A 23592-nucleotide genomic window follows, 5' to 3' on the forward strand; every position below is an offset into this window, starting at 1 on the left:
ACTTTTCAGACACCTTGCCACTCTCATGATAGCTAAGGTGATCCCTGAGCCAGTACTGGACAATGACAATGTGAATATCAGTGAGGATTTGGGAAAAGAGTAGCTTCAATCAAAAAACACTGGAAGGAGTGAAATAAGAAGCTTATGAGAAAGTAATGGAGAAGATTTAAATCTAAGATGATATTCAAACCTTTCACTGTCAATGCTCTAGCAGATAATGCCTTTTTGACTAGAGCAATGATAGACAGTGGATGTAATGTCTATGATCTTATTTCTCAATTCTACATTAACAAGCATAAGCTTCTGTGCATTGAAATTCCCCCTGTTAAAATGACCAGCTTTGAAGACTTCATGGGACTCTCCACAAGTATAGTGACTGGCATTCAAATTGATATAGGCAGTCACATAACTGAATGAGCCTTTCTCTATGTGGTGAATGAGTTACATGGTCATGATATGTATCTAGGCGACCCCTGGCTGGCCCAGCAAAAGGTGACCATGATCCCTCATCAAAGAATTGTGAGATTTGAAGAGAGTGGCATAGAGGTAGAGCCTAGTTCAAATGCAAAAGCTGATGTGATTCCCATCTCTGTCATAAGCTTCTCTAGGCTTGTGAGCACTTGAGAGAAGTGAAACATCAAGATCTTCACTGTCAGTTTGGCCGACATTCAAAAGACTCTAGAAGTGAAATCAAAGATTGACCTTAGAGAAAAGCTGCCTGAACATTATCATGAGTTTTTAGACATATTTGATAAGAAAGTCACTAATGCTTTACCCCCACTTTGTGACTCAGATAGAGATCATGGGATTGAACTGATTAAAAAGGCTGATGGTAGCACAGAACAACCTCATTAGGGCTTATTATATAATATGTCTTGAGAGGAACTACTGGCTTTGTGAAAGACTTTTACAGATTATGTAGATAAGAGTTTTATTAGAGTGAGCAACTCCTCTGTGGCTGCTCTGATACTATTTGTGAAGAAGTCTGAGAGTGAGCTAAGATTCTGTGTGAACTATTGAGCTCTTAACAAAATCACCTGAAAGAATTAATATTCTCTATCATTAATCAGTGAGACTCTACAGTGAATTGAACAGACTAAATGATTCACAAAGCTGGACATTATTGCAGCTTTTCACAAGATTCAAATCACAGAAGGTGATGAGTGAATGACAGCCTTTAGAACCAGATACAGGCTATTTAAGTGGCTAATTACACTCTTTGATTTGGCTAATGCTCTGAGCACATTTTAAAAATATATCAACTGGGCATTACATGGATATCTGGACGACTTCTGCTCAGTCTATTTAGATGACATCTTGATATTTTCCTCAAGAAGCTTACAGGAGCATTGTGAGCATGTATAAAAGATGCTTATGTGTCTACAGAAAGCAGGCCTGCAGGCAGACATCAAAAAGAGTGAGTTTGAGATGAACAGCACAAAATATCTTGAATTCATCATTGAAGCAGACAAGAGTATATGAATGAATTCAGAGAAGATTAAAGCTGTTTTGAAATGAACAACATCTACTACTCTTAAGAATGTATGAGGATTTTTAGACTTTATCAATTTCTATAGATAATTTATCAGAAATTTCTCAAAGATTGTGATCTCATTGACAATTCTTACATGCAAGAATGTTCCTTTTTTGTGGATGAGCAAGGTTGAGAAAGCTTTTAAGTGTCTAAAATCAATGTTTATCTTCACTTCAATACTGCTTTAATTTGACTCTGACTGTGAGACTATAGTGAAAACAGACTTCTCAGATTATGTCTCAGAAGAAGTGCTGCTACAATATAATGAGCAGAGCATTCTACACTCATATGCCTTCTTCTCTTGCAAGCATTTACCTGCAGAATGCAACTATGAGATTCATGATAAGAAGTTATTAATAATAATTGAGTGTTTAAAGAAATGAGATGCTGAGCTACAAAGTGTAAAGAAATTTAAAATTCTCACAGATCATAAGAATCTAGAATACTTTATGACTACATGCAGACTAAATGAAAGACAGCTATGTTGAATGAATATTCTCTATCAATTCAACTTCAGAATTAATTATCAGTCAGAGAAGTTGAATACTGAATCTGACACTCTATCATGAAAAGAGCAGAACATGCTACAGAGCACTGATGATGAGAGAATCAAGCAGAGACAAGCTCAACTACTTAAATTTAATGTACTGACATCTAGAATGAAATCAAGAGTGATTGCTGCCAGTGTGAAACCTGAGATATCTCTTCAAGCTCAGTGAAATGAGACTTATAAAAATGACAAAATTCTGCAGCATCTGAAGCAGACTCTTTATAAGAAAAGATTTAGATTTTCTTCTGAACTCAGCATTAAGATCTCCATCTCTGAGTGCTCTTTAAATGAGAACAGAGAGCTTCTCTTTCAAGATTGTAAGTGAGTATCAGACTGTAAATCTCTTTGAATCAGATTAGTGCACAAGACTCATAACTCACCTCTTACTGATCATTCTGGGTGAGAGTAAATGGCAGAAGTTCTAAGACATGAGTTCTACTGATCAAGCTATGCTGCTGATGTGAGAAGAATGATCAGAAACTGTCATCTTTGTAGATCAAATACTGCATGAAGAGATTGATATCAGAAACTGCTTAAGTCTCTTCTCATTCTTGAACATATATGACAGGAGCTTTTCATGAACTTTATTATAAACTTATCAAGCTCTAAAGAATACATAAACATCATGATTATAACAGACAGACTGATTAAGAAAGTTATATTAAAAGTAGTTAAGAAAACTGATGTGAAGATAGTGACTAAAGTGTTTCTTCACAACATTATTCCTTGACATAACATTTCTAATGCAGTAGTGTCAGATTAAGAATCAGCTTTCACAAGCATGTTTTGAACTCAGATGTGTGAGAAATTAGACATTAAGAGATGACTCTTCATAGTCTATCACTCAGAGACTGACAGAGCTACAGAGTGAATGAATCAGACTCTGAAAACCTACCTACACAAGTACATTAACTTTCAACAGGATGACTGGTATGAATGACTTTCTCTAGCAGAGCTGATCATCAATAATAGAGATGCTGCCTCAATGAGTGTAAGCTCATTCTTTTTAATACATCTTTTCCACATCTCCTCCATTGATATAGCTGATGCACCTCTCATTGAAACACTACATAATCCCATTGAGTTTGCAGATGATTATATGAGAAAGGCTTGTGAAGTGTTGAAGTGAGCTTAAGTAAAAATGACAGATGCTCAGCAATCTCAATAGAAATATATGAATAAATGAAAAGACCCAGCTTCAAGCTTTCAACCTGGAGATAAGGTCTGATTGAGCTTAGAGAACATAAGAACTAATCATCTGTGCAAGAAGCTGGATATGAAATACAATCAATATACTGTGCTAGAAAAGATAGAATTTTATACTTATCAACTGAACATCTCATTCAGCATTCACAATGTCTTTAATGTAAAGCTTCTACATGCTGTGACAATGAATTCCCTGCTTAGTCAGAGGCAAACTGACTGACAGTCACCTGCTATAGAGACTGTGAAAGGACCTGAGTTTGAGATTGAGAAAATTCAGAATGAATGAATCTATCAGAGGAAAAAGCAATATCTTGTTAAATAAGTAGATTGGGCTGAGTCTACATGAAATGATGCAAGTCTCCTACAAGAAGTGAAGGCCTTGAACACTTGGGAGGCCTCTCAGCAGGCAAAATTAGATGTAAAGAGGGCTTTAAATAGTTGTAAAGGCCTGCAACAAAGAGGAAGAAGAGAGATATTATAAGGAATTGAACCTCTAGATTTGCTCTGGCTGACTGACTCAGCCTAGCCATCATTTGCACATGTACATGTGATCATGCTATGTGAGCTTGCTTAAGCTTATGTTCTCATCTCATTCTTTTCTCCCCTTTCCCAAGCAATTCGTCCTTGTTATGTAGGAGGACTAGCCTCTAGTTCTTAGAGCTTAACCCTCTATAGAAATCAAGATAAGAAACAAAGAAGTAGAATTATTGAAATCAAGACATGAGAAAGTACAATAGAGAGAACAGCACTGAGAGTTGATAGATGAACTTTTATATTTTAAAGAGTGTTTAGTGATATCAATTAAGGAAGATTCTACTCTCTGAGTATATTCTCTAAAAGAGATTCATAAGCAGTCATTTATAGCACATCCTGGGAAAGAAAAGCTATACTTACTAGTGAAGGTAAAATACTACTGAAATGACTAAATCAAAGATATTGATCAGTATATAAACAATTATCTAGTGTGTCAAAGAATGAAGATCTTTTGAGATAAAACTTCAAAACTGTTAAAGCTACTATCAATCTCTAGCAGAGTTTGACAGCACATATCAATGGACTTCATGAATGACTCTATGACAAAAAGAGATCATAATACAATATTGATAATTATCTATTAACTGAGTAAGAAATCTATATCAATTTCTATCACAAGAAAGGTAAATGTCAAAGAGTTAGTGAGACTGTTCTTTAAGTACTACTATGAATATTATAAAGTATCAGATTCAATTGTGTCAGACTGTGAGTCATAATTTATCTCAGATCTCTGAATTGAGTTCATCAGATAATTGAGAGTTAAGCTAAAGCTTTCATCAGCTCATTATACACAAACAGATGATCAGACTGAGATTGTGAATCAATACCTGACAATCAAGCTCTATTCATATGTAAATTACTATCAGGACAACTGAGATGAGTGGCTATCAATAATGAACCATATAACTAAAGCTCTGATAAATGAATTAACTGAGATAATAATCTTTCTAACAGCTTATGAATATAAATCTTAAATGTTTTTTGATTAGAAGCTACTGCCTAAAATACTATCTAAAGAAAAGAAGCTTAAATGAAAAGATGTCAAGCAGCATGTTATTTAAATAAAGAAAACCTGAAAGCTAGCAGTAGATAATATGAAAAAAACACAAGAAATCATAAAATTACAGATCAACAAGCATCATCATGAGTCAAACTTTGAGATAGAAAATAAAGTCTTCTTGTCACTAAAGAACTATAAAATTCAACATCTCAGCAAAAAACTCACAGAGTAAAATAAAGACTTCTTTAAAATTATTGAGAGAGTAGACAACAGCTACAGACTAAAACTATCAAACAGCATGAAAATTCACTTAATATTCTCTTTTGATAAGCTACAGAAGACTGTAAATGACTCTCTATCAGAACAGTTAAATGAGATATTAGAACTAGTTAAGATATAAGAAGAAAATGAGTGAGAAGTTAAGGACATTTTAGCAAGCTGTATCTCTCATCAAAAGCTTCAATACTGAATAAAATAACTAGAATTTAATAAAAATTTAACATGGTATTTAGCATAAAATCTAAAAAAATCATCACATTTAATTTGATAATTTTATGCTGCAAATTCAACAAAAGTAAATTCTCTGAACTGATTAAATAAATAACTGAAGATTTGAAAAAAGAATAACTATCTAGCAGATAAAATGAATGATAATCTACTGATATGAGAACATGTCTAGACTTCAAGAAGAAGTAATGTGATGATATAAAACAGACTTATATTCAATCTTCTCAACAGCATAATCATCATAGATTGAGATGATCAGTCATTATACAGGCTGAAATAATCAGTCATCATATAGATCAAAGTGATCAGTAAATAATAATTGCTTAAACAATAGCAAATAACTCTACAATTATCCTATGTATGAATAACACATAAATATGACAATCACTTGGCAATGGTATTAGAGAAAAATAATTATATAAACAGAGCTTTTCCTGAACTCATCTTTTAGAAATCATCTTAGTATTTACTCAGATAGCTTATTTAGTTGACAATTGAATATCAGTTCATCTGCATCTAGCTGAAATTATAACATAAAATAAGTTTATTTTTTTTATCTTATAAATTTAATCTTATTTTATTAATAAATTATTTAAATAAAAAGTTTAATATTATTTATAACTTAATATTATCAATAAAATTATAAAAATTAAATAAATATATATAAAACTTAATTATATAATATAAAATTATATTTTTTAAAATTTATAATATTTTTAAATATAAATTTATTTTAATTTACTATTAAAAAATTTTTTATAGATAATTTTTAATTAATAATTATATAATAATATTAAAAATATTTAAATTATAGTTAATTATAATTAAAATAATTTATTTAAATCTTTTTATTTTTTATTTTTTGTTTATTATTTTTAAAAAATTATTAAAATTATATTTAAATTTATTTATTATTTTTATTTATATTTTTAATAATATATTATTTTATTATAATATATTATATAAATATTAAATAAAATATAATATTGATAATATTTAAATTATTTATTAAAATTAAATATATTTCTATTAGTATAATATATATTTATTAAATTATATAAAGCTTTAAATAAATAATAGAAATATAATTAATTTTTTTAAAAAAAAAATTTAATTAAATTATTATACTCTATTAAAATCTACTATTATTTTTTCTAATTTAGTTGAAAAGGCTGAGATGAAGCTATATATATAAACTTTCTAATAAGGCAAAGAGATTTAAAAACCTTCTAGCAAAGCATGCAATCATTGATTTTGTGGAGGAGATTGAATTAATGGAGGCAATCTGATTAGCAGGAGATGCAACAGAAATACACAAATCAGCAGATCCTTGTATGTTTTGCCTTGATTTTACAGTGCTGATTTGTACAGATGCCGTTCCTATTCATGAAACCAGTGTTTGATTGTTGTAATCAACTCTTTTGAAGCCTTCAAGATGAAGCTAGCAAGGTGTAGTTGGAGGAGCTGAGTCCGTGCCGCCGGCAGGGTGGTTTGAGGGGTTGGTTAGCGGATAACTCTCACCCGCACCATATATAGCTAAGATTTCGGCTAGCTGGTTCAAAACACACACAAAACACAATTGCCCTCAATGTGCACTGCATGAAACTAAACAAATCACTGTTCGACTATTAGTTGGTAGTTATTTAGCCAGTTCGTTAGTTAACTAATTAGACCACACACATTACTAATACTTCTCTATATGTAGTTAACCAATTGACTATTCAACCTTCGCCCTCAACACCAGGGTTAGGGGTCCGTAAAGGGCTAGGATTAGAGGGGTTAATCTGAGAAAAATGGGTGATAAAACATACTCCCATCAAGAGCATATGGGCGATTTTAGAACACTGTGAAAAAAGAAAGAAAAAGAAAAAGAAAAAAGGGAACGGGAGATACCATCTCAGAGTTGATCATGGCACATTTCAGGTTATGTCAGTTCCGACTGCCGCCGGCGGTGGGTTTGTCTTGGGCTAACGAGCTGCCCCGAAAACCCCGAATAGTGACGTAGCTCCCAGTTACCATAGATTAGTTAACGCAGCAGCCGCGTCACCGACTGCGTTCCAACTCCTGGTTCCCACAACAACCATGGCCCAGCAGCGGCGGTATCAGGTTTGCCCGAGTCCCCAATTCTTAAAGTCGAGCAATACCCGCCATGGGCTATCATATTATTGCATCCCCATCTCTCTCTTAGACACGGCGATGCTACGTTGATCCCATGCAATTTCCCACCACCACCACCCACCTCCCAACCTCTCAAACCGTACCTCTCTTGCCACGACCCCTTCCCCGGGTTTTCATTCCATTCACCTCGTAATCGAAAGAACGGAAGAACTTAGCGGGATTCTTGATATTCCTGAAGGTTCGCGGCCATTGGTTTGTAGCTTAGTCTTAGACTTTGCTGTAGCTCCCAAGCTTTAGGTGTCAGAACGGCAACGCTTCGGTAGGCTCAATGTCTTTTTTCGCATTCATTTCTAGAGCTGGGGAGTCCGTCATGAACCAGAAAAATTTAACTAAGATACACCCAACTAGTCTTTCCTGCCATTATTCGCCGTATCTCGCACCATGGCTTCTCAGGATGGCGTTCCCCGGAGCGGGCAAAATGATAGTGACATGGATGCTTCGAATGCCAAATCGTCGGTAGCTGCGGCGACGAGTTCAAGAGCTACTAGTGAAAGCCACCTTCCGACCAATGCTGGAGACAACACCGCCCGTCTTATGTCCGACTTGCAGACTGGAAATCTAGAAAAGCGTCCAGAGAACCCGACAGAGGCTGCCATGGGCGTAAAATCCGGAGCGGATCTCCTGCGTCGTTTGAGCCTTGTATATTCTTCAAAACCTTCAGCCCCTTCGATTGATCCCCAAGCAGCACATCCAGGTCTCCGTTTGACGGGAAGAATCATTAGTGCAGCTTTTTGCATTCCGTACAAGCTCGTAATTCACCCTGGTGAAGATTGGGTATGGGCTCCGCAACTCCGAATGCGAACGCCTCATGTTATCCGTCGACGTTCACTCTGGCTTACTGTTTTTAATTTAGGAACTCAACCACCGTCCAGGCACTTCTGCCTTGTTTGATTCATTTTCCTTCCTTGCGTCTCCCAACACCCAATGGGATCACACTTTGGTGGGTTGGACTGGTGAGATCGAACGAATTCAACAAACTGATACATCACGATCAAATACCCCTGGCCAGCCACTACCCGCTCAAACCGTCTCTCCGCCACAGAGCAAAGCTTCGGCACCTGTCCCAATCGACCCTTCCGAGAAGCCAAGTTACATCGTTCAGGATAGAGTATGTGTATCAGAGCAGGATCGGATTCGCCTTGAGGAACAGCTAAACAACAGCAAGTTCGGAAAGGTGCTTCCGATCTGGCTAACGGATGAACAAGATTCTCCGCATGAACCAATGCATCTCAAGGACCAGGGGAGATGGCGGCGATATGCTGAAAGAGAACTTTACCCTGTTCTCCATTATAAACAACATGGCCCCATTGATGGCTGGTCTGAACAGAAATGGTGGACGGACTATGTAAGACTCAACAAGCGATTCGCTGACCGCATTTTGGAGACGTACACTCCTGGTGATATCATTTGGATTCATGACTATCATCTGTTCCTTCTCCCGAGTATTCTGCGCCAAATGTTTCCGAACATCTATATCGGTTTCTACCTCCATACACCCTTTCCAAGCAGCGAATTCATGAGATGCCTTTCGAAAAGGAAAAACATCCTGACCGGCGTTCTTGGGGCAAACATGATAGGTTTTCAAACCTTTTCCTATTCTCGACATTTTGCTTCCTGCTGCACGAGAATATTAGGCTTTGATTCAAATTTCGCAGGAATTGATGCACATGGTGCCCATGTTGCGGTTGATGTTTTCCCTATTGGAATTGACGTGGATGTTGTACGAAAGCAAGCCTACGGCGAACCACATATTGCAGAAATCGTCACCAATATCAAAAAGCAATACCAGGGAAGAAGAATTATTATCGGAAGAGACAGACTGGATTCCGTGCGGGGAGTGACGCAAAAGCTGATGGCATTTGAAACGTTTCTTGAGCGATACCCTCAGTGGCACAACAGGGTAGTTTTGATCCAAGTAACAAGCCCGACAAGTGTAGAGGAGGAAAAGGAGGAATCTGCAGCAAAAATCTCAAGCCAAATGTCGCATCTTGTCTCTTCAATCAACGGTCGATTCGGATCGCTTGGCTTCTCGCCTGTTCAACATTACTCTCAGTATCTTTGCCCGCAAGAATATTTTGGCCTTTTACGAGCCGCAGATATCGGCCTTATCACTAGTGTTCGTGATGGCATGAACACAACCAGCCTCGAGTATGTTGTTTGTCAGCACGAAAATCACGGCCCATTAATCCTTTCGGAATTCTCAGGTACGGCAGGTAGCCTAAGTAGCGCCATTCACATCAACCCCTGGGATCTAGGGGGTGTGGCTGATGCTATCAACCAAGCACTTCTGATGACTCCTGAGGAACGGGAAGCTCAGCACAAACAGCTTTATAAGCACGTTACGACTCACACAGTAACCACATGGTCCAACCAATATCTTAAACGGCTCCTAACTAACCTTTCCTCCTTCGACCAATCCATTGCAACTCCGGCCCTCGACAAAGCTAAAATACTCTCACAATATCGAAAATCGCGGCGACGGTTGTTTATGTTCGACTACGATGGCACCCTGACTCCTATAGTGAAGGATCCACAAGCTGCAATCCCATCTGACCGTGTACTCCGAACGATCAAAACACTTGCCGCGGATCCCAAGAACTCCGTCTGGATCATTAGCGGTCGGGACCAGGCATTCCTTGACGAGTGGATGGGTCACATATCTGAACTGGGCCTGAGTGCTGAACATGGATGCTTCATCCGCCAACCCGGAAGCGATGATTGGGAAAACCTAACAGAAAAATCTGATATGGGCTGGCAGAATGAAGTGTTCGACATTTTCCAACATTACACCGAGCGCACACAAGGGTCGTTTATTGAACGCAAACGGGTCGCTTTAACTTGGCACTTTCGCAGGGCTGATCCAGAATACGGCGCTTTTCAGGCCAGAGAGTGCAGGCTGCATCTTGAAAATACGGTGGTGAAAAGATGGCCAGTCGAGGTCTTGTCTGGCAAGGCGAATCTGGAAGTCCGGCCGACATTTGTCAATAAGGGGTCCATTACCACGCGTCTGGTGAATGAGTTTAAATACAAACTGGGCCAGGACCCAGATTTTGTTCTATGTTTAGGTGATGATTTCACTGATGAAGGTTCGTAGATATCTTTCTATGTACGCTACTGGCAACCCTGGGCGAAATTACTATAATATCGTTACCATACTAATCCATATTATCTAACAGACATGTTTCGCGCGCTCATCAGCAGCAACCTTCCGCGAGAACGGGTCTTTTCCGTTACTGTTGGTGCCAGCTCGAAACAGACACTTGCGACCTGGCATCTGCTGGAGCCAGCAGATGTCATTAGTACGATCGCCCTCTTAAATAGCAAAGCAACTTCCAGTGACATGGTCCGACAGTGAGGCCGTACGGCGAGCGGAAGCTGTTAATCATTAGTGAAAGCACTTAGTTTTAAACACCAGGGTCTCTCTCCATCACTCTACCACCCAAAACACCACCACGACCTCCTCCTCCTCCTCCTCTTCCTCATCAATCTTTTCTTTGCTTTTGTTCTTCTCTACTGCATTGTATCATTAATTTGGTATTTGGGTAGTGTTTAGTCCGTTTTTCCTCCAAGGCAGCCGTCAACATGACATGGAGGAACATAAGTACAACCTTCCTACGTAAAATCTACGGTCAGGGGAGATTCAGGGAGATATTCGGGAGATAGGAGGCGTGGGAGTGGTATGTTGGCCTATTTTTATAGAGTCTCAATACATCGTTTTAGACGTGTACGCTACCCTTTTCCAACAATACTCCATACCCTAGGCAATATTAGATAATGAGCACTTCAGATATCTAACATCAAGTTAGAGATGTATGATTCCAGTCCTCCATTCCCAAGCCGCCCTTGGGCCCCTATTTAGAGCTTCAACCTCAAAAACACCGTCCCCTCAATTGCCTTCTCATAATACTTCTCAACCACACCAAACCCCATCCCACTAAACATATTAATCGCCTCTCTCATATCAGGCAACGTATCAAGCATCACCTCTTCATACCCGATCTCCCGCGCGATGTCCAATATAACTTTCACCAGCGCCTTTCCCACCCCCCACCCCTGTGCTGATGGCGTGACATATAACCGCTTCAGTTCACAATATTTGGGTTTCGCATAACTACCACTAGCCCCAGCATCACCATCATTGCCACTGCTGTCGAGTTTGGGCTGTGATGGAGATGCAGGAAGGGCGTCCAATTGTCCATTCAGGCAGAGTGGATGGAGAGCTATGCAGCCAAGTGGTTGTGCCTGTGCCTGTGACTGTGGGGGTTTTTGGTTATGGGCTTTTAGCAGTGGCTCAGTCTGCAGGGCTATGAGTCTGGTGGCGCATAACTGCCGGGCATACCGCGCCATTTCGGACTCGAAGTCTTGCTAGGAGAGATCGAGTCCTGACCCTTTCATGTAGGTTTTCATTAGGGATATGGCGGTTGAGAGATCTTCCGGGGTGCAGACCGGGCGAATGGTAAACATTGTGAGACTCGCGAGGTGTTGATATGTTCTTCTGGGGGTTCTCGAGACTTACGGTGGTTTATTTTATGGGTCTGGGGTCCGAGAGGAGAAGAAAATATATATATTCTTGAGGAGTTTGGGAGTGACTGAAGAGCCTTTTTAAAAACGGGTTCCAAGTGTTTGAATAGAAATGAAGTATCGCTATTCTCATGTCCTGGTTCATGCGATCATATTCGTAGTTTTGACGCAGCGATGGGTGAGTAACTAACCAACTGGTTAATTGTATGAAGCATTCAACTTGCGAACATCAAGAGCAGATCGGAAACGTGAAAAATCCCCAGTGAATAATGCATATATTGGAGTTAAAAAGACTTTTCATTTTCGGACTGGTTTCCAGTTCAATTCGCACATATCTGTTTCCATTCTGCCATCGCCACAGCTCATCTCCCATTAACTATCACCTCCACTGCACATCAAAGCAATTAAGTTAAAAGTCCTCTACACGAACGGGCTCATGTGGTATTAAGGACAACGGAGATAAGAGAACCGCTTGCATGGGCTACAAGCTAAACATTATAATAGTTACTCCCTAGCTACGACAATCGCGCTTATAAAACCGTTCGAAATACTTCAACGCCGGGGAGATCTTCTACGGCTGGATCTCCTATGGGGTTGTTGAAATCGTGTTAACATTCAACAACGCTCAACTCCAGCTCCAGCACTTGCGGTGAGTTTAACATATTGGTATCATCATCTTTAGGGTTTGCTCCGTGAACCATCGATGCATCCTTCATGTTATTATTAAGTTTGCTAACGGAAGAGAAGGGGAAATAATCTTTGAAAATACTCTCATTCTTCGTTGTAACTATTTCAGCTCCATTTCCCTGGAGCCACTTTCAACAAACAACATCGAGGCGAGATTGGCGCACATCCGTGGCATGATGCATCGAGCCAATAGCTAATAGTTAACTAATGAGCTGGATCGCCGACTTGACCAGGTTCCGCTATTTATTTAGCTCAGCAAGAGCAAGCCATCTCCCCAGATAGCCTAACGTTAACGTGGTAGCTGCAGGTTTTCCCAACCCCGTCTCCGTGAGCGTAGAGAGTTCAGGCCGATATATCAAGGGAATTACATAACTAGTTAACTGACGTTCACTGACTGATAATTATCCCTCTGAACCCCAGAATTGCTTTCATTTCAGTGAAGAATATCTCTATTTTCGGTGATCTATCTCCCAACATTGTCAAGCTACGCGGTAATAAAGCAGGCAAAAGCAATGTCGACAGACAAAGTTGGCAATCGTAAGGATGGCTCATCATATACACAAATTGCCTGTATCGGTAGTGGGCTCTCAGGTGTAGCGTTGGGCGCAACGCTGAAGAGATGGTACAACTTCGATGACATCCGATTCTTTGACCGTAATGCCGGCAGTGGAGGGACGTGGTGGGCAAATGGATATCCCGGTAACCTGGAGTCCAAGTCCAAAATGATGATCTCTGGCTCAGTCTGATCAGAAAAGGCTGATTGCTCGCACAGGCTGCGCATGTGATATCCCCAGTGCCCTTTACAGCTTCTCGTTTCATTTAAACCCCAATTGGACCCAGACAATGCCCCCAAGCGAAGAAATCAAAGCATACAATGAGAGCGTCCTTGAGAAATATTCCCTGGGGGAAAAAATGGTCTTCTCGACCGAGGTCACCCACTGCGAATGGAATGAGGAGACGAGCCTTTGGACAATGCATCTCCAAAACCTCCAAACGGGAGAAAAGTATACTCATAAATGTCAGATACTATTCAACGCTGGAGGCCTTCTTTCTGTGCCTCGCAAATGCGATATCCCTGGCAGCGAGAAATTCAATGGTCATATCTTTCACTCAGCACAGTGGGATGCCTTTGTGAGTTTGAAGGACAAGAATGTAATCGTTATCGGGAATGGCTGTGAGTATACCATGATTACAATTCAAATTCCCCGGTAGCTAATATACGTCCCTAGGCACTGGAGCTCAAATAGTTCCTGCAATTTTGCCTGAGGTGAAGCACCTCACTCACATTATCAGGTCAAAACATTGGATATATCCAGCTGCGAATCCCCCTTATCCTCCATTTCTTAGGTGGATATTCCAGAATATTCCCCTTGCCTTGCGGCTACACAGAATTCATCTCTTTCTATTAATCGAGCGCAGTTTGACTTTATTTAAAATGTCCAAGAAAGGAACCTTGATGCGGCAAGAAAGACAGGTGAAGTCAGAAAGGTTCATGCGCAAACACGCACCAGCAAAATACCACGATCTTCTCATTCCTGACTTCGATTTCGGTTGCAAGGTTCGTACGATGAATTAAATACTCCGTGTCCCATCCTTTCATGTAAAACCCAGACACTAACGCTACCATCCATTTTGCTCCAGCGCCGAATTTTCGACGTCGGTGGATATCTAAAATCCTTAAACGCAGAAAACATCACATTAACCGATGAAAAGCCATTAGAAATTCTCCCCGATGGCATAAGGACTAAAAATGGCGTCATAAAAGCTGACGTTATTGTGCTAGCTACTGGTTTTGAGACCAAATTCCTGCACTCCATGGATGTCATTGGGAGAGATGGGCAGAGTGTCAGGGAACGCTGGGACAAATACCCGGGCCCAACGGCTTACAACAGTTCCGTGTTGAGTGGTTTCCCCAACTTTTTCATGTTGTTAGGCCCTAATTCGGCAACGGGATACACATCTGCTCTCATTGCGTCGGAGAAGTGAGTAATCGGTATTTTCGATATCGACAGATTTCATAAAACAATATATTCTCCATCGAAACCGAGAAATGGGGCGACCAGAGTAGCTGGCTGATATGTTAAATTCATTCATAGTACAATAAATTACGCTTTGCGTATCCTGAAACCAATTCTCACGGGAAAAGCCACATCGGTCGATATTAAGCAGCAGGCGGAGAAATCGTACGCTGACAAAGTACAGGCTGCTCTGAAGGAGACTGTTTTCAATGCCGGAGGTTGCCAGTCGGTATGTATCCTGGGTTTCCTTTCCCCTCCCCCCCCGACCCCCCGCCTCATAATGAATGTTTCTTTGTGCCTCTCCCAGTCAACTAGGTTCCACGGTTACTAATAATACTCACCCATAACCCAGTGGTATATCCAAAAAAGCAAGTGGAATGCAACAATATATCCCTGGTCACAGGCGTATTTTTGGTATAGGAGTCTCTTCCCCACCTGGTCTGATTGGAACATAGAGGTACGATTGGCACCCTACCAAAACGCAGAAGTAATAAGAAACTAATGTCCGTCGGGCTCAACAGTGGAAATCAAGGCAGCCCTCCCGGAGGAAAGGAAAAACTATAGCAATTTTAATCACATTGATAGCTGTAGCTTTGAATGGGTTCTGGATATGGAATTCATATGTGGATATAGCTTTGCTGCCATTTAAGTAAGATTGGGAGTATGCATTTGCATGATGACTTGGTCTTCCATTTTTTCTTGTTCATGAGCACCATTGTGATATCTCTGTTTTGTTCGAACTTTATTTGAAAAGAGGTCCCGATCCAAATCTCATATTAGTTAACGTAATCCACCACCCAACGCCTGTTTACACCCAACGCCCGCCATTTCGCCATCACTATGATGAAATATTTTCAATGTTATTTCAACAACGCAATTAGATTTTAAGATGATATATTATAGGATGAAAATATATATAGAAAATTACATATAAAAATATATAGCTAATTCAGTAAATGTTTGTTTGATTTAATAACTCATCTGGAATGTGAAATCTTGGGTGGAGACAGATTCAATGAGCAAGCAGTCATTAAATCAGTAAAGATTGCAATATTGTCATATCCCTCTGGCAGTGGATCTGTGGGCACTCTGACAGGGCTCTGAAAACATGATTTAGTCACTCTTTGCAAAATTGAGGGTCTACTTTCCTGATTAGAAAGGTGATTTTTGAATTCTTCAATCATCTTTTTATTCAATTATAATTGTAGCTGTACAGCAGCTTGTTCTTCCTTTTCTTTTTGCTCCTGAGTCTTTTTCTCATCTCTAAGCTTCTTGTCAATCTGCCATTGAGCAGCTCTTGCAGTCTTATTCATTTTCTTTTGCTATTTTGTGACCTGGTGAGCTGTCTCTCACTTCATCCTCTGCTGAATGATATCTGTCTTCTTCTGTTTCTTAAGAATAGTGTGTTGCAGCTTTGCATCCTCCTTATAAGCTTGCTTATCCTTTTTGGCAACCTCTGAGGCTGTCAAATTCTCACAGATGCTCTGCATCTTTGCTGGTAAGAAGAACTGTATTAATGATGAATTCAAGAAATCTAACAATCTTATTGCTCTGTCACACTTGCAACATCTTCTCTCTTGATTAAGAGCTTTTTGAAGCTGCTGATTCTCTATTAAAAGAATCTCTTTATCAAGAGTAAGATTTTCCCCTGCATGAATCACCTGGTTGACATCATTAGATATTTGATACTATTGTTGCTTAACTTGCTTTATCAATTTCCATAAACTAACAATAGAAGTAGATATTCTTGATTGATATATTGTGTCATGAGAGGTGCAAAATCATATTTAAAGTTTTTTAAGAATGTATTCTGAATTGAATGAATGTAGACCAGTAGCAGCAAATGCAGCTTCAATATTTGAAGATATAATTATCTTCTTCCACATAGTATCAAAAAGCTGCAAAAAAGACCTCTTTATAGTGTGTATGAATTCCATTCCAGTTCTCATTCATTCATTCAGTTGTTTGAAATATGATTTACTCAATGATTTAAATATCTCAACATCTAGTAGCTGTAATTAGTATGTAAAATGAGGAGAAAAGACAATGAGTAGAATTTAATTCTGATTTGTATAATTGATGAATGTCATATTAATATGAAATGAGTGATCATTCAATATAAGAAGTCTATATCTGCAATCTGTCTTCTCTTTTGTAAGAGGTTCAAAGATCTTCTTTAATTATATTAACTCATATTCATTATTACTTCACTCATTTTCTGAAGCAGTGAAGTAGATCTGATTCTTTTCACTATCAAAATCTTCAAGTCAAGTATCTTGCATATCTCTTGATTCTTCTTGATATACAGTAGCAAGTGAGAGTAAAGTTCTATCTATATAAATTGAGACAAGTAATGTTATGAATTCTCAACTGTCATCCTGGCTGACACTTATCATATGATTTGATTTGAGTGAATTAATTGATACAATACATTTAAGGATGTGAATGAATTCTAATAGAAATCCTTTCTCATTAAAGTTGTAGATATTTGCAAGTTCAAAGTTGTATTTTATGATTTTTACCTGCAGCTGAAAAATTAAAATAAATTAACAAGATGAGAATTAAAAAAGCAGTATAAGAAAAAAATCTATTACAAGATCAAAATAATGCTTGAAGTATGCAGAATTGTCTGCAATCTTGTGTTTTTGATCAATATTTCACAGGTAGAGTAACTTGATCACATCCTAGTGACACTTGCAGAACTGAATCACTCAGTTGACTCCAATAGATGCTTTTAGAATCTCAACAATGAGATTATGAAGGATTTGGGATGTACAAGGGAAACCACAATCTGCCAATCAATTGATATGAAAAAGGAGCTGTTTTTCTTGTGAATCAGTGAGAGCTTTGCAGTGGATAGAGCTTGCTTCCTTTCTTGACATTTGAATGCCTCTATAACTCCTTGACAATGTATATCAGCTGATTCCATATTTTTTAGTGGTCTCAGTGTAATTAGGCATTAATTGCGCGTTCAAATCATCAATCGCGGCTTGTATAACTGCTTCATGGTGCATGTTGTGGGTGGTTAAAGATGAATGAAAAATGAAGATTTGAGCGGGCGTTGGGTGTAAACGGGCGTTGGGTGGTTGATTACGTTATATATGTACTTAGTTGAGTTCTTGACACTAGTAATAACAGGCAGAAAAATACATTCGAACTGAAACAAAGGCATACCATCATCCACTTCTCCCGTTCCTTCTCCTGCATATCAATACACCTTAGAGCTCGCTTTAATCATTCGTATGAAATAAAAGCAGTCAAGTTGCGCCACGATATAGCTGAAAATAAAATACCTACATACGGTACATATTAAATATCAGAGGTGCAGATATACACCCCATCTCCAACTTCAGTATTTGGATACTGCATTATCCAAGATCATTTCGCAGACACAACATCCCATTTAAGATTTGAGTTATATACAATAACGTGTCCCCCGTGTTCGCAAAATTGGCTTAGGGACGTCAATACGGTAAAACACAGCGTTGAATCAGACAATAGACCAGCCGTACAACACCTTGCTCTCGAGGTTCACGCGATGTGTTCTTGCATAACTACCATCAACCGTGCTGTGTCCAGTTGAGGATTTTGCGCTCCAGTTTTCGCAAAGCATAATCCGGGCCGCATCCGGAGGTCAATGTCCAAAAGTATCGTGAGAGATGTGCTGAAATCAGTCCGCTGACCCTTGTTCAATATTTCCTTGATGATGGCTAAGTTGTCGGATTTGACTTGGTATACAAAAACGAGCTTGCCGCCCAAGGCACGTCGCGAAGTTCACCCGGGAAGAAACCCGCAATTTCTTTGATTGAAAGCAACGTGGGAAATATTTTCCCTGGATTGCAGATGAAATCAGCATACCGACTTCCCGTATAGTCCGAACAAATGATGGAACGGTGCATATCGACAATGCGAATAGATAAAAAATCGTGTGGAAGGTTGGTAAAATTTAGGGCAAGAAAACAGCCCAGATAAGCCCTTCTGCACAACCCCCATATTGCTTCAATTGTTGCGATATGCTGAATTGTGGTATGAACGCAATTTGCAAAGGGCGTCTCTCTCTATCCATGTAGTTACGATCACTCCCAGCTCAAGGATAAAAATTTCCCATCGGCTTTGGGCAGTCAGTTATAACTACGTAGAAAAAGAGGATCATGTGGAAACATTGCGACTGCCCAAGTCTTCTCAGGGTGAGGTCGTGGAACTTCTTACATTAGAGACCGATCTCAACCGTCTGACTTCACATCAAACTTGTGTTTATGGAGTACGGAATGGATAGTGCCAGTTCCGCAAGATAACTACCTGCTTAAACATCTCTCAGCTATACTCGTTGCAAAATTGTCGAAAGAGTCTCGAACAACCCCGTTTTGTCCAACAGTTGCCCGAGAAAATACGGAGCACCGCCAATTTCGATCCTACACGCAGGCCTCGTTTCCCTTTGAATGTTAATAATACATACCATACCATATGTTGCAAGGCAACTTGTCAGGCATTACTATGCAGATTGCACATATGCAACGTAAAGTATATCGTTCATGGATGCTGTTATCTGAGCACCGCGAGTGCGAGCCCCCATGCATCCCGGTGTTGAACCACTCGTTTGACCTCTTGAAACTCACAGGGGAAAATTATTCTTGGCTTTCAAAAAGCATAGACAACGGGATTGTAACCGCTTGTTTTCTCATGATGATATTCGACCCATTTTGTAGAGTATCCCGGCTGCTCATCTTTGATGAAACAGCGAGAACCGCGATTCAACGGATGGATCTTTCAGCATGCGCGAAATTGAACACGGGCCATGCATGGATCCCGCTGCAGAAACTACCAGTTCAGCTGAAGGTCACCCTAACATTTAACGAACCGCACAATTTTTTAATCTTAAGTTGAACTAAATAACCCTTCATGATCAGCGGTAGAGGAGGTGAGTATATTATCGCGAGTCGTCGATGCATTCGCCAACAAACCTCTTCAGTGTTTTCCATCTTCAGTTTCCAACACTTGAATTTGGTGTGTCCAAGAAAGGCCGAAACTATCCTGGAGTAATACAGTCCACCAGCAGATTCAACATTCGGATCCGAGACTGTAACAAGGGCTCAATTGGATGATTCAGAATACTTCTGACGGTACTATGCCCGACATACACTTATATTGAAGTCGATGTTGTTTTTCCGGGGCCTATAGGTTGCAATGCCATCCACTGGACTCGATTTACGGAACCACAAACTTAAGTTGACTCATCGGTCCGCTAGACATGCCGATTCAACCGAGAAATGCGTCTAACTGCATATTAAGTTTAGCGCAAGGTCTCGTCGCTTTTTCTTTACCACGCCCTTCGTCTGACAACGAACATTGATACGCCTTACCAAGGAACCATACATCCTGAGTGTGAAGAGACGTAGTGGCCCATGGGGTACCTGGTTATATCCAATGAGGTGGAGTAATTGCTAACTCGGAAACTACGAGAATGAAAATTATTTCCTCTCGGGTCTATCTGGGTATCTATCATAAAGACCTCACATAACATTATTATCTAGATCCACCAAAACAATTTGCCCTAAGTCCCTGAGTTAGTTCGATAGATGCACGGCTAACCTTAAACTAAACAAGTTTCTTTCCTTTTCCTGCCGACAATTTCATAGCGATAGACTCAGCGAAGCATTTGAAAACATCGGAAGGGAGCTGACATCATCGATTACATTCCAGATAATCGAGTCACTCCTCCTCTCTGGTCTCGTTCTATTTTATCTCTCTTCCCTTGGGAACCTTTTTTCATTCTCGAGTTTGTCATCGTCTAGTCTCCCGCCTGAGACAAGACGTATAGATATTAACGGGACCCTCTCATCTACATTTTGCTTTTGCTATTTTAGTTCCACCGCAAATTAGGAGTTGCTCCATCTGATCCCTTGTTTAACAGAATGCCGTCAAGCCATTCCGCCTGACAGTTATACATTTCTTCTTGTCCGATTCCAATTCTCGAAGTTTTTACTCCATATGTCAAAGCGGACCTACACTCGTGGATCTCTCGTCTTGTATGGTTGGTTTTTCACTGTATGCCCCCTAATATATGCAATTCCTCCTATGATCCAAGAGTGCAGGTTATACGTTTTACCTTCCATGCTGCAGATCAGTTGGAAATATCAGCTAATTTGGCTACACGCCTCCACAGGTATTAATCATATCCTTCGATAGAAACGACAGGAAGAGAAAATTGACCAAGGAAACCGTTAGAACCCTCGAAGATCAATGAATCGACAATTCACAACAACTCCGCCTTAGAAATCCTTGAGAATTGGAGAACATGGAGAAACTTCCGTCAGGTACGAACCCTTCCACGGATCTCGAATGTGGGCCTGGGACCAGCTTCGTCAACAACCGGGAATCGTCGCTTTCCTCTGGCCATGGTGATGATAACGACGACCTCCGAATTGAGCAAATTTCATCTACTGTCTCTCAGACGGAAACTGCTGCTGTCTCGGTCCATAAAGAGGGTATGTTGGAGAAGACACTTTCTCTTGTCCAGACGAAAGGTTCCGGAGTTGATCCCGGTTCCCCGCCTGATGGGGGGTTCACTGCTTGGTTTCAAGCGGGTCTGAGCCATTTAGTCATATGCAATACTTAGGGATACATCAATAGCTTCGGTGTATTCCAATCATACTCTCCAGAAACTTTGAATCGGGCACATTCGGATATTCCCTGGATGGGAAGCGTTCAAAATTTCCTGCTTTTCTTTATCGGGACATTTTCCGGGCGTGCAACTGACGCTGGCTATTTTAAAGCTGTATGGACAGCTGATGCATTAATTCTCACCACAGGAATCTTCATGACGTCGCTGACAAAGACATATTGGCAACTGCTCCTTTCCCAGGGGTTGTGCATGGGTATCGGCTGAGGATTGATGTTCTGCTCTACAGTTGCCTTGATTTCCACGTATTTCTCCTCGAAACGAGCAATTGTTCTTGCAATTGGTGTCACCGGCTCTGCGACTGGAGGACTTGTTTCCCCAGGGATCATACGGACGTTGCTCCCCCGCATCGGCTATGCTTGGGCGGTGCGAGTTTTTGGTTTTCTCACTCTAGCATTCCTTCGACAACGAGTCCTACATCGCAAGGGCGGACCATTCATCGAGTGGGCTGCCTTCAAGGAGATCCAGTTTTCTCTATTTGCAGTTGCCATGTTCCTCAATTTCTGGGGCATTTATATTGCCTTCTTCTATATCAGTAGCTATGGTCGCAATGTGATCGGTCTCTCAAAAGAGAAGTCAATTGACCTCCTACTGATCGTGAACGGTGTCGGCATCGCTGGTCGACTTTTGCCCAATTTTATATCCGAGTACTTACGGGTCCGTTCAATGCCCTTATCCCAAGTACCCTAATCGCAAGCATCCTATCATTCCGCTGAATAGGTATCAGCGATATATCGTCGTTGTATGCATTAGCCATTCTAAATGGATATTTCGCATCAGGGCTTCAATCGTTGTTTCTAGCAACCTTGTCTTCCATGTCGCCGGATTTGAAGAAAACGGGCATCCGCTTTGGAATGATTCTAAGCATTGCTAGCTTTGCGTCATTTACAGGACCGCCAATATCAGGAGCTTTGATTCATCTAAAAAACGGTAAATATTTGTACGCCCAGATTTTCAGCGGCACATCAATGGCTATGGTAGCCATGGTATTAATTTGTGCGAGGATCTCGGTGACAGGCCTGGTAATGAAGGTAAAGATCTAAAGCGTTCTGCATTCTTTGCTTGATAACCAGGCCATTTCAGATTCTGTTCACGTGAGATTTTCCTTTTGATAGATTATACATAAGAGTTCATCGTTATTTCCTGACATTGTTGCATGACGGCGTTGATGGATTCGTTTTTATGCAGATATATTTCCTTTACTTTCTCTCGCACGATCCTGGTTTATAAGGACGGCCAGAAACCTAATCATAAGAAAACCGAAGAAGCGTAAGTTTACTTCCTAGTTATTAAAACGTCCACATTAACGTAGAGAAAAAGGGAGCAGACAATGACAAAAAACATATAGGAAAGATTGGTGGGAGAAGTTTATAATATTAATACAAAGACAAGTACTTATATGTGAAAAGGTAGTGAGATATCAAGTTTACTTCATCATCAATTTCACGATGATCCGTAGTTTCGGATTTCAGGATATATGATCTCACGGTAGGGTGGTAGCCCCATTGATCACCTCTAATGTACAGATTAAATGAGAAACATTCAGAAAAGCTTTTGTAGTCCGTATAGTTATGTGAAAGTCTTTTACCAGTCATGGTTTCACCTTTGATATGAATATCACCCGTTGAGCAAACATGCATTAACTAATAATAGGACATTTAATGGACTGCGACTTCAGAAGATGCTAGCAGAAGATGCTAGTAAGGTAGAAGTGTGTGTGTGTGTGTGTTTTTATTTAACGCCCGGTTAGTCCACGTGCCTTAAGGGCACGTGATCTAGTAGAGTCCGCGTCGAACTATAGGGCGGGTAGAGCTACGCCCGTAGGCGACTACCTATCTAGTAGCTATCTTACAAATGAGGCAAAAATGGGTTGCGTATTGCTGCACCGGCAGAGCCCATGGGTCGGTTGCCATAGAGCAGAGGTTTTGAGAGGTTTTAGGTTTGTGGGAGGGAGGTAGGGGAGGCGGATAGGAAGGAAGGCAAGGAAGGAAAGAAAGGAGAGGAAAGAGAGGAAGGAGGAGGAGGTGGTGAGGAAGATGGGGGCAAGACAGAGGAGAGAATGGTCTGTGGGATCTGTGGGAGGTGCGCGACGGCGCATTGGACAGATATTCTGATAGAAGGCTGTTTCTCTTAGCCAGTTATTGAATTCTAGGGCCCCACGGCGAGGTTGCCAGTGTC

The 23592-nt window shown here is 40.2% G+C and overlaps 5 protein-coding genes across 5 annotated transcripts; 3 read left to right on the plus strand and 2 right to left on the minus strand.

Annotated features, from left to right (window-relative positions):
- Positions 1-7890: 7890 nt before the first annotated feature.
- Positions 7891-10864, plus strand: PAAG_12144 (trehalose-phosphatase; the record flags this gene model as incomplete). Its single annotated transcript, XM_015847671.1, has 3 exons — positions 7891-8283; positions 8363-10595; positions 10686-10864. The coding sequence occupies 3 exons, from the start codon at positions 7891-7893 to the stop codon at positions 10862-10864; spliced, it is 2805 nt and encodes a 934-aa protein (XP_015702746.1).
- A 500-nt stretch (positions 10865-11364) lies between these two features.
- Positions 11365-11973, minus strand: PAAG_06044 (hypothetical protein; the record flags this gene model as incomplete). The annotated part of the gene is made up of 2 exons (XM_002792210.2): positions 11365-11874; positions 11956-11973. 2 exons carry the CDS (start codon positions 11971-11973, stop codon positions 11365-11367), a joined length of 528 nt encoding a protein of 175 aa, XP_002792256.2.
- Positions 11974-13229: 1256 nt separating this feature from the next.
- On the plus strand, positions 13230-15299 carry PAAG_06045 (monooxygenase; the record flags this gene model as incomplete). Its single annotated transcript, XM_015845769.1, has 7 exons — positions 13230-13416; positions 13490-13891; positions 13947-14275; positions 14359-14699; positions 14814-14964; positions 15088-15140; positions 15191-15299. The coding sequence occupies 7 exons, from the start codon at positions 13230-13232 to the stop codon at positions 15297-15299; spliced, it is 1572 nt and encodes a 523-aa protein (XP_015699995.1).
- A 785-nt stretch (positions 15300-16084) lies between these two features.
- Positions 16085-16688, minus strand: PAAG_06046 (hypothetical protein; the record flags this gene model as incomplete). The annotated part of the gene is made up of 2 exons (XM_015845770.1): positions 16085-16396; positions 16647-16688. 2 exons carry the CDS (start codon positions 16686-16688, stop codon positions 16085-16087), a joined length of 354 nt encoding a protein of 117 aa, XP_015699996.1.
- A 4342-nt stretch (positions 16689-21030) lies between these two features.
- Positions 21031-22457, plus strand: PAAG_06047 (hypothetical protein; the record flags this gene model as incomplete). Its single annotated transcript, XM_015845771.1, has 4 exons — positions 21031-21220; positions 21395-21610; positions 21644-22061; positions 22142-22457. The coding sequence occupies 4 exons, from the start codon at positions 21031-21033 to the stop codon at positions 22455-22457; spliced, it is 1140 nt and encodes a 379-aa protein (XP_015699997.1).
- Positions 22458-23592: the final 1135 nt, after the last annotated feature.

This window comes from Paracoccidioides lutzii (genome assembly GCF_000150705.2).
Source record: "Paracoccidioides lutzii Pb01 unplaced genomic scaffold supercont2.16, whole genome shotgun sequence".
Lineage (NCBI taxonomy): Eukaryota > Fungi > Ascomycota > Eurotiomycetes > Onygenales > Ajellomycetaceae > Paracoccidioides > Paracoccidioides lutzii.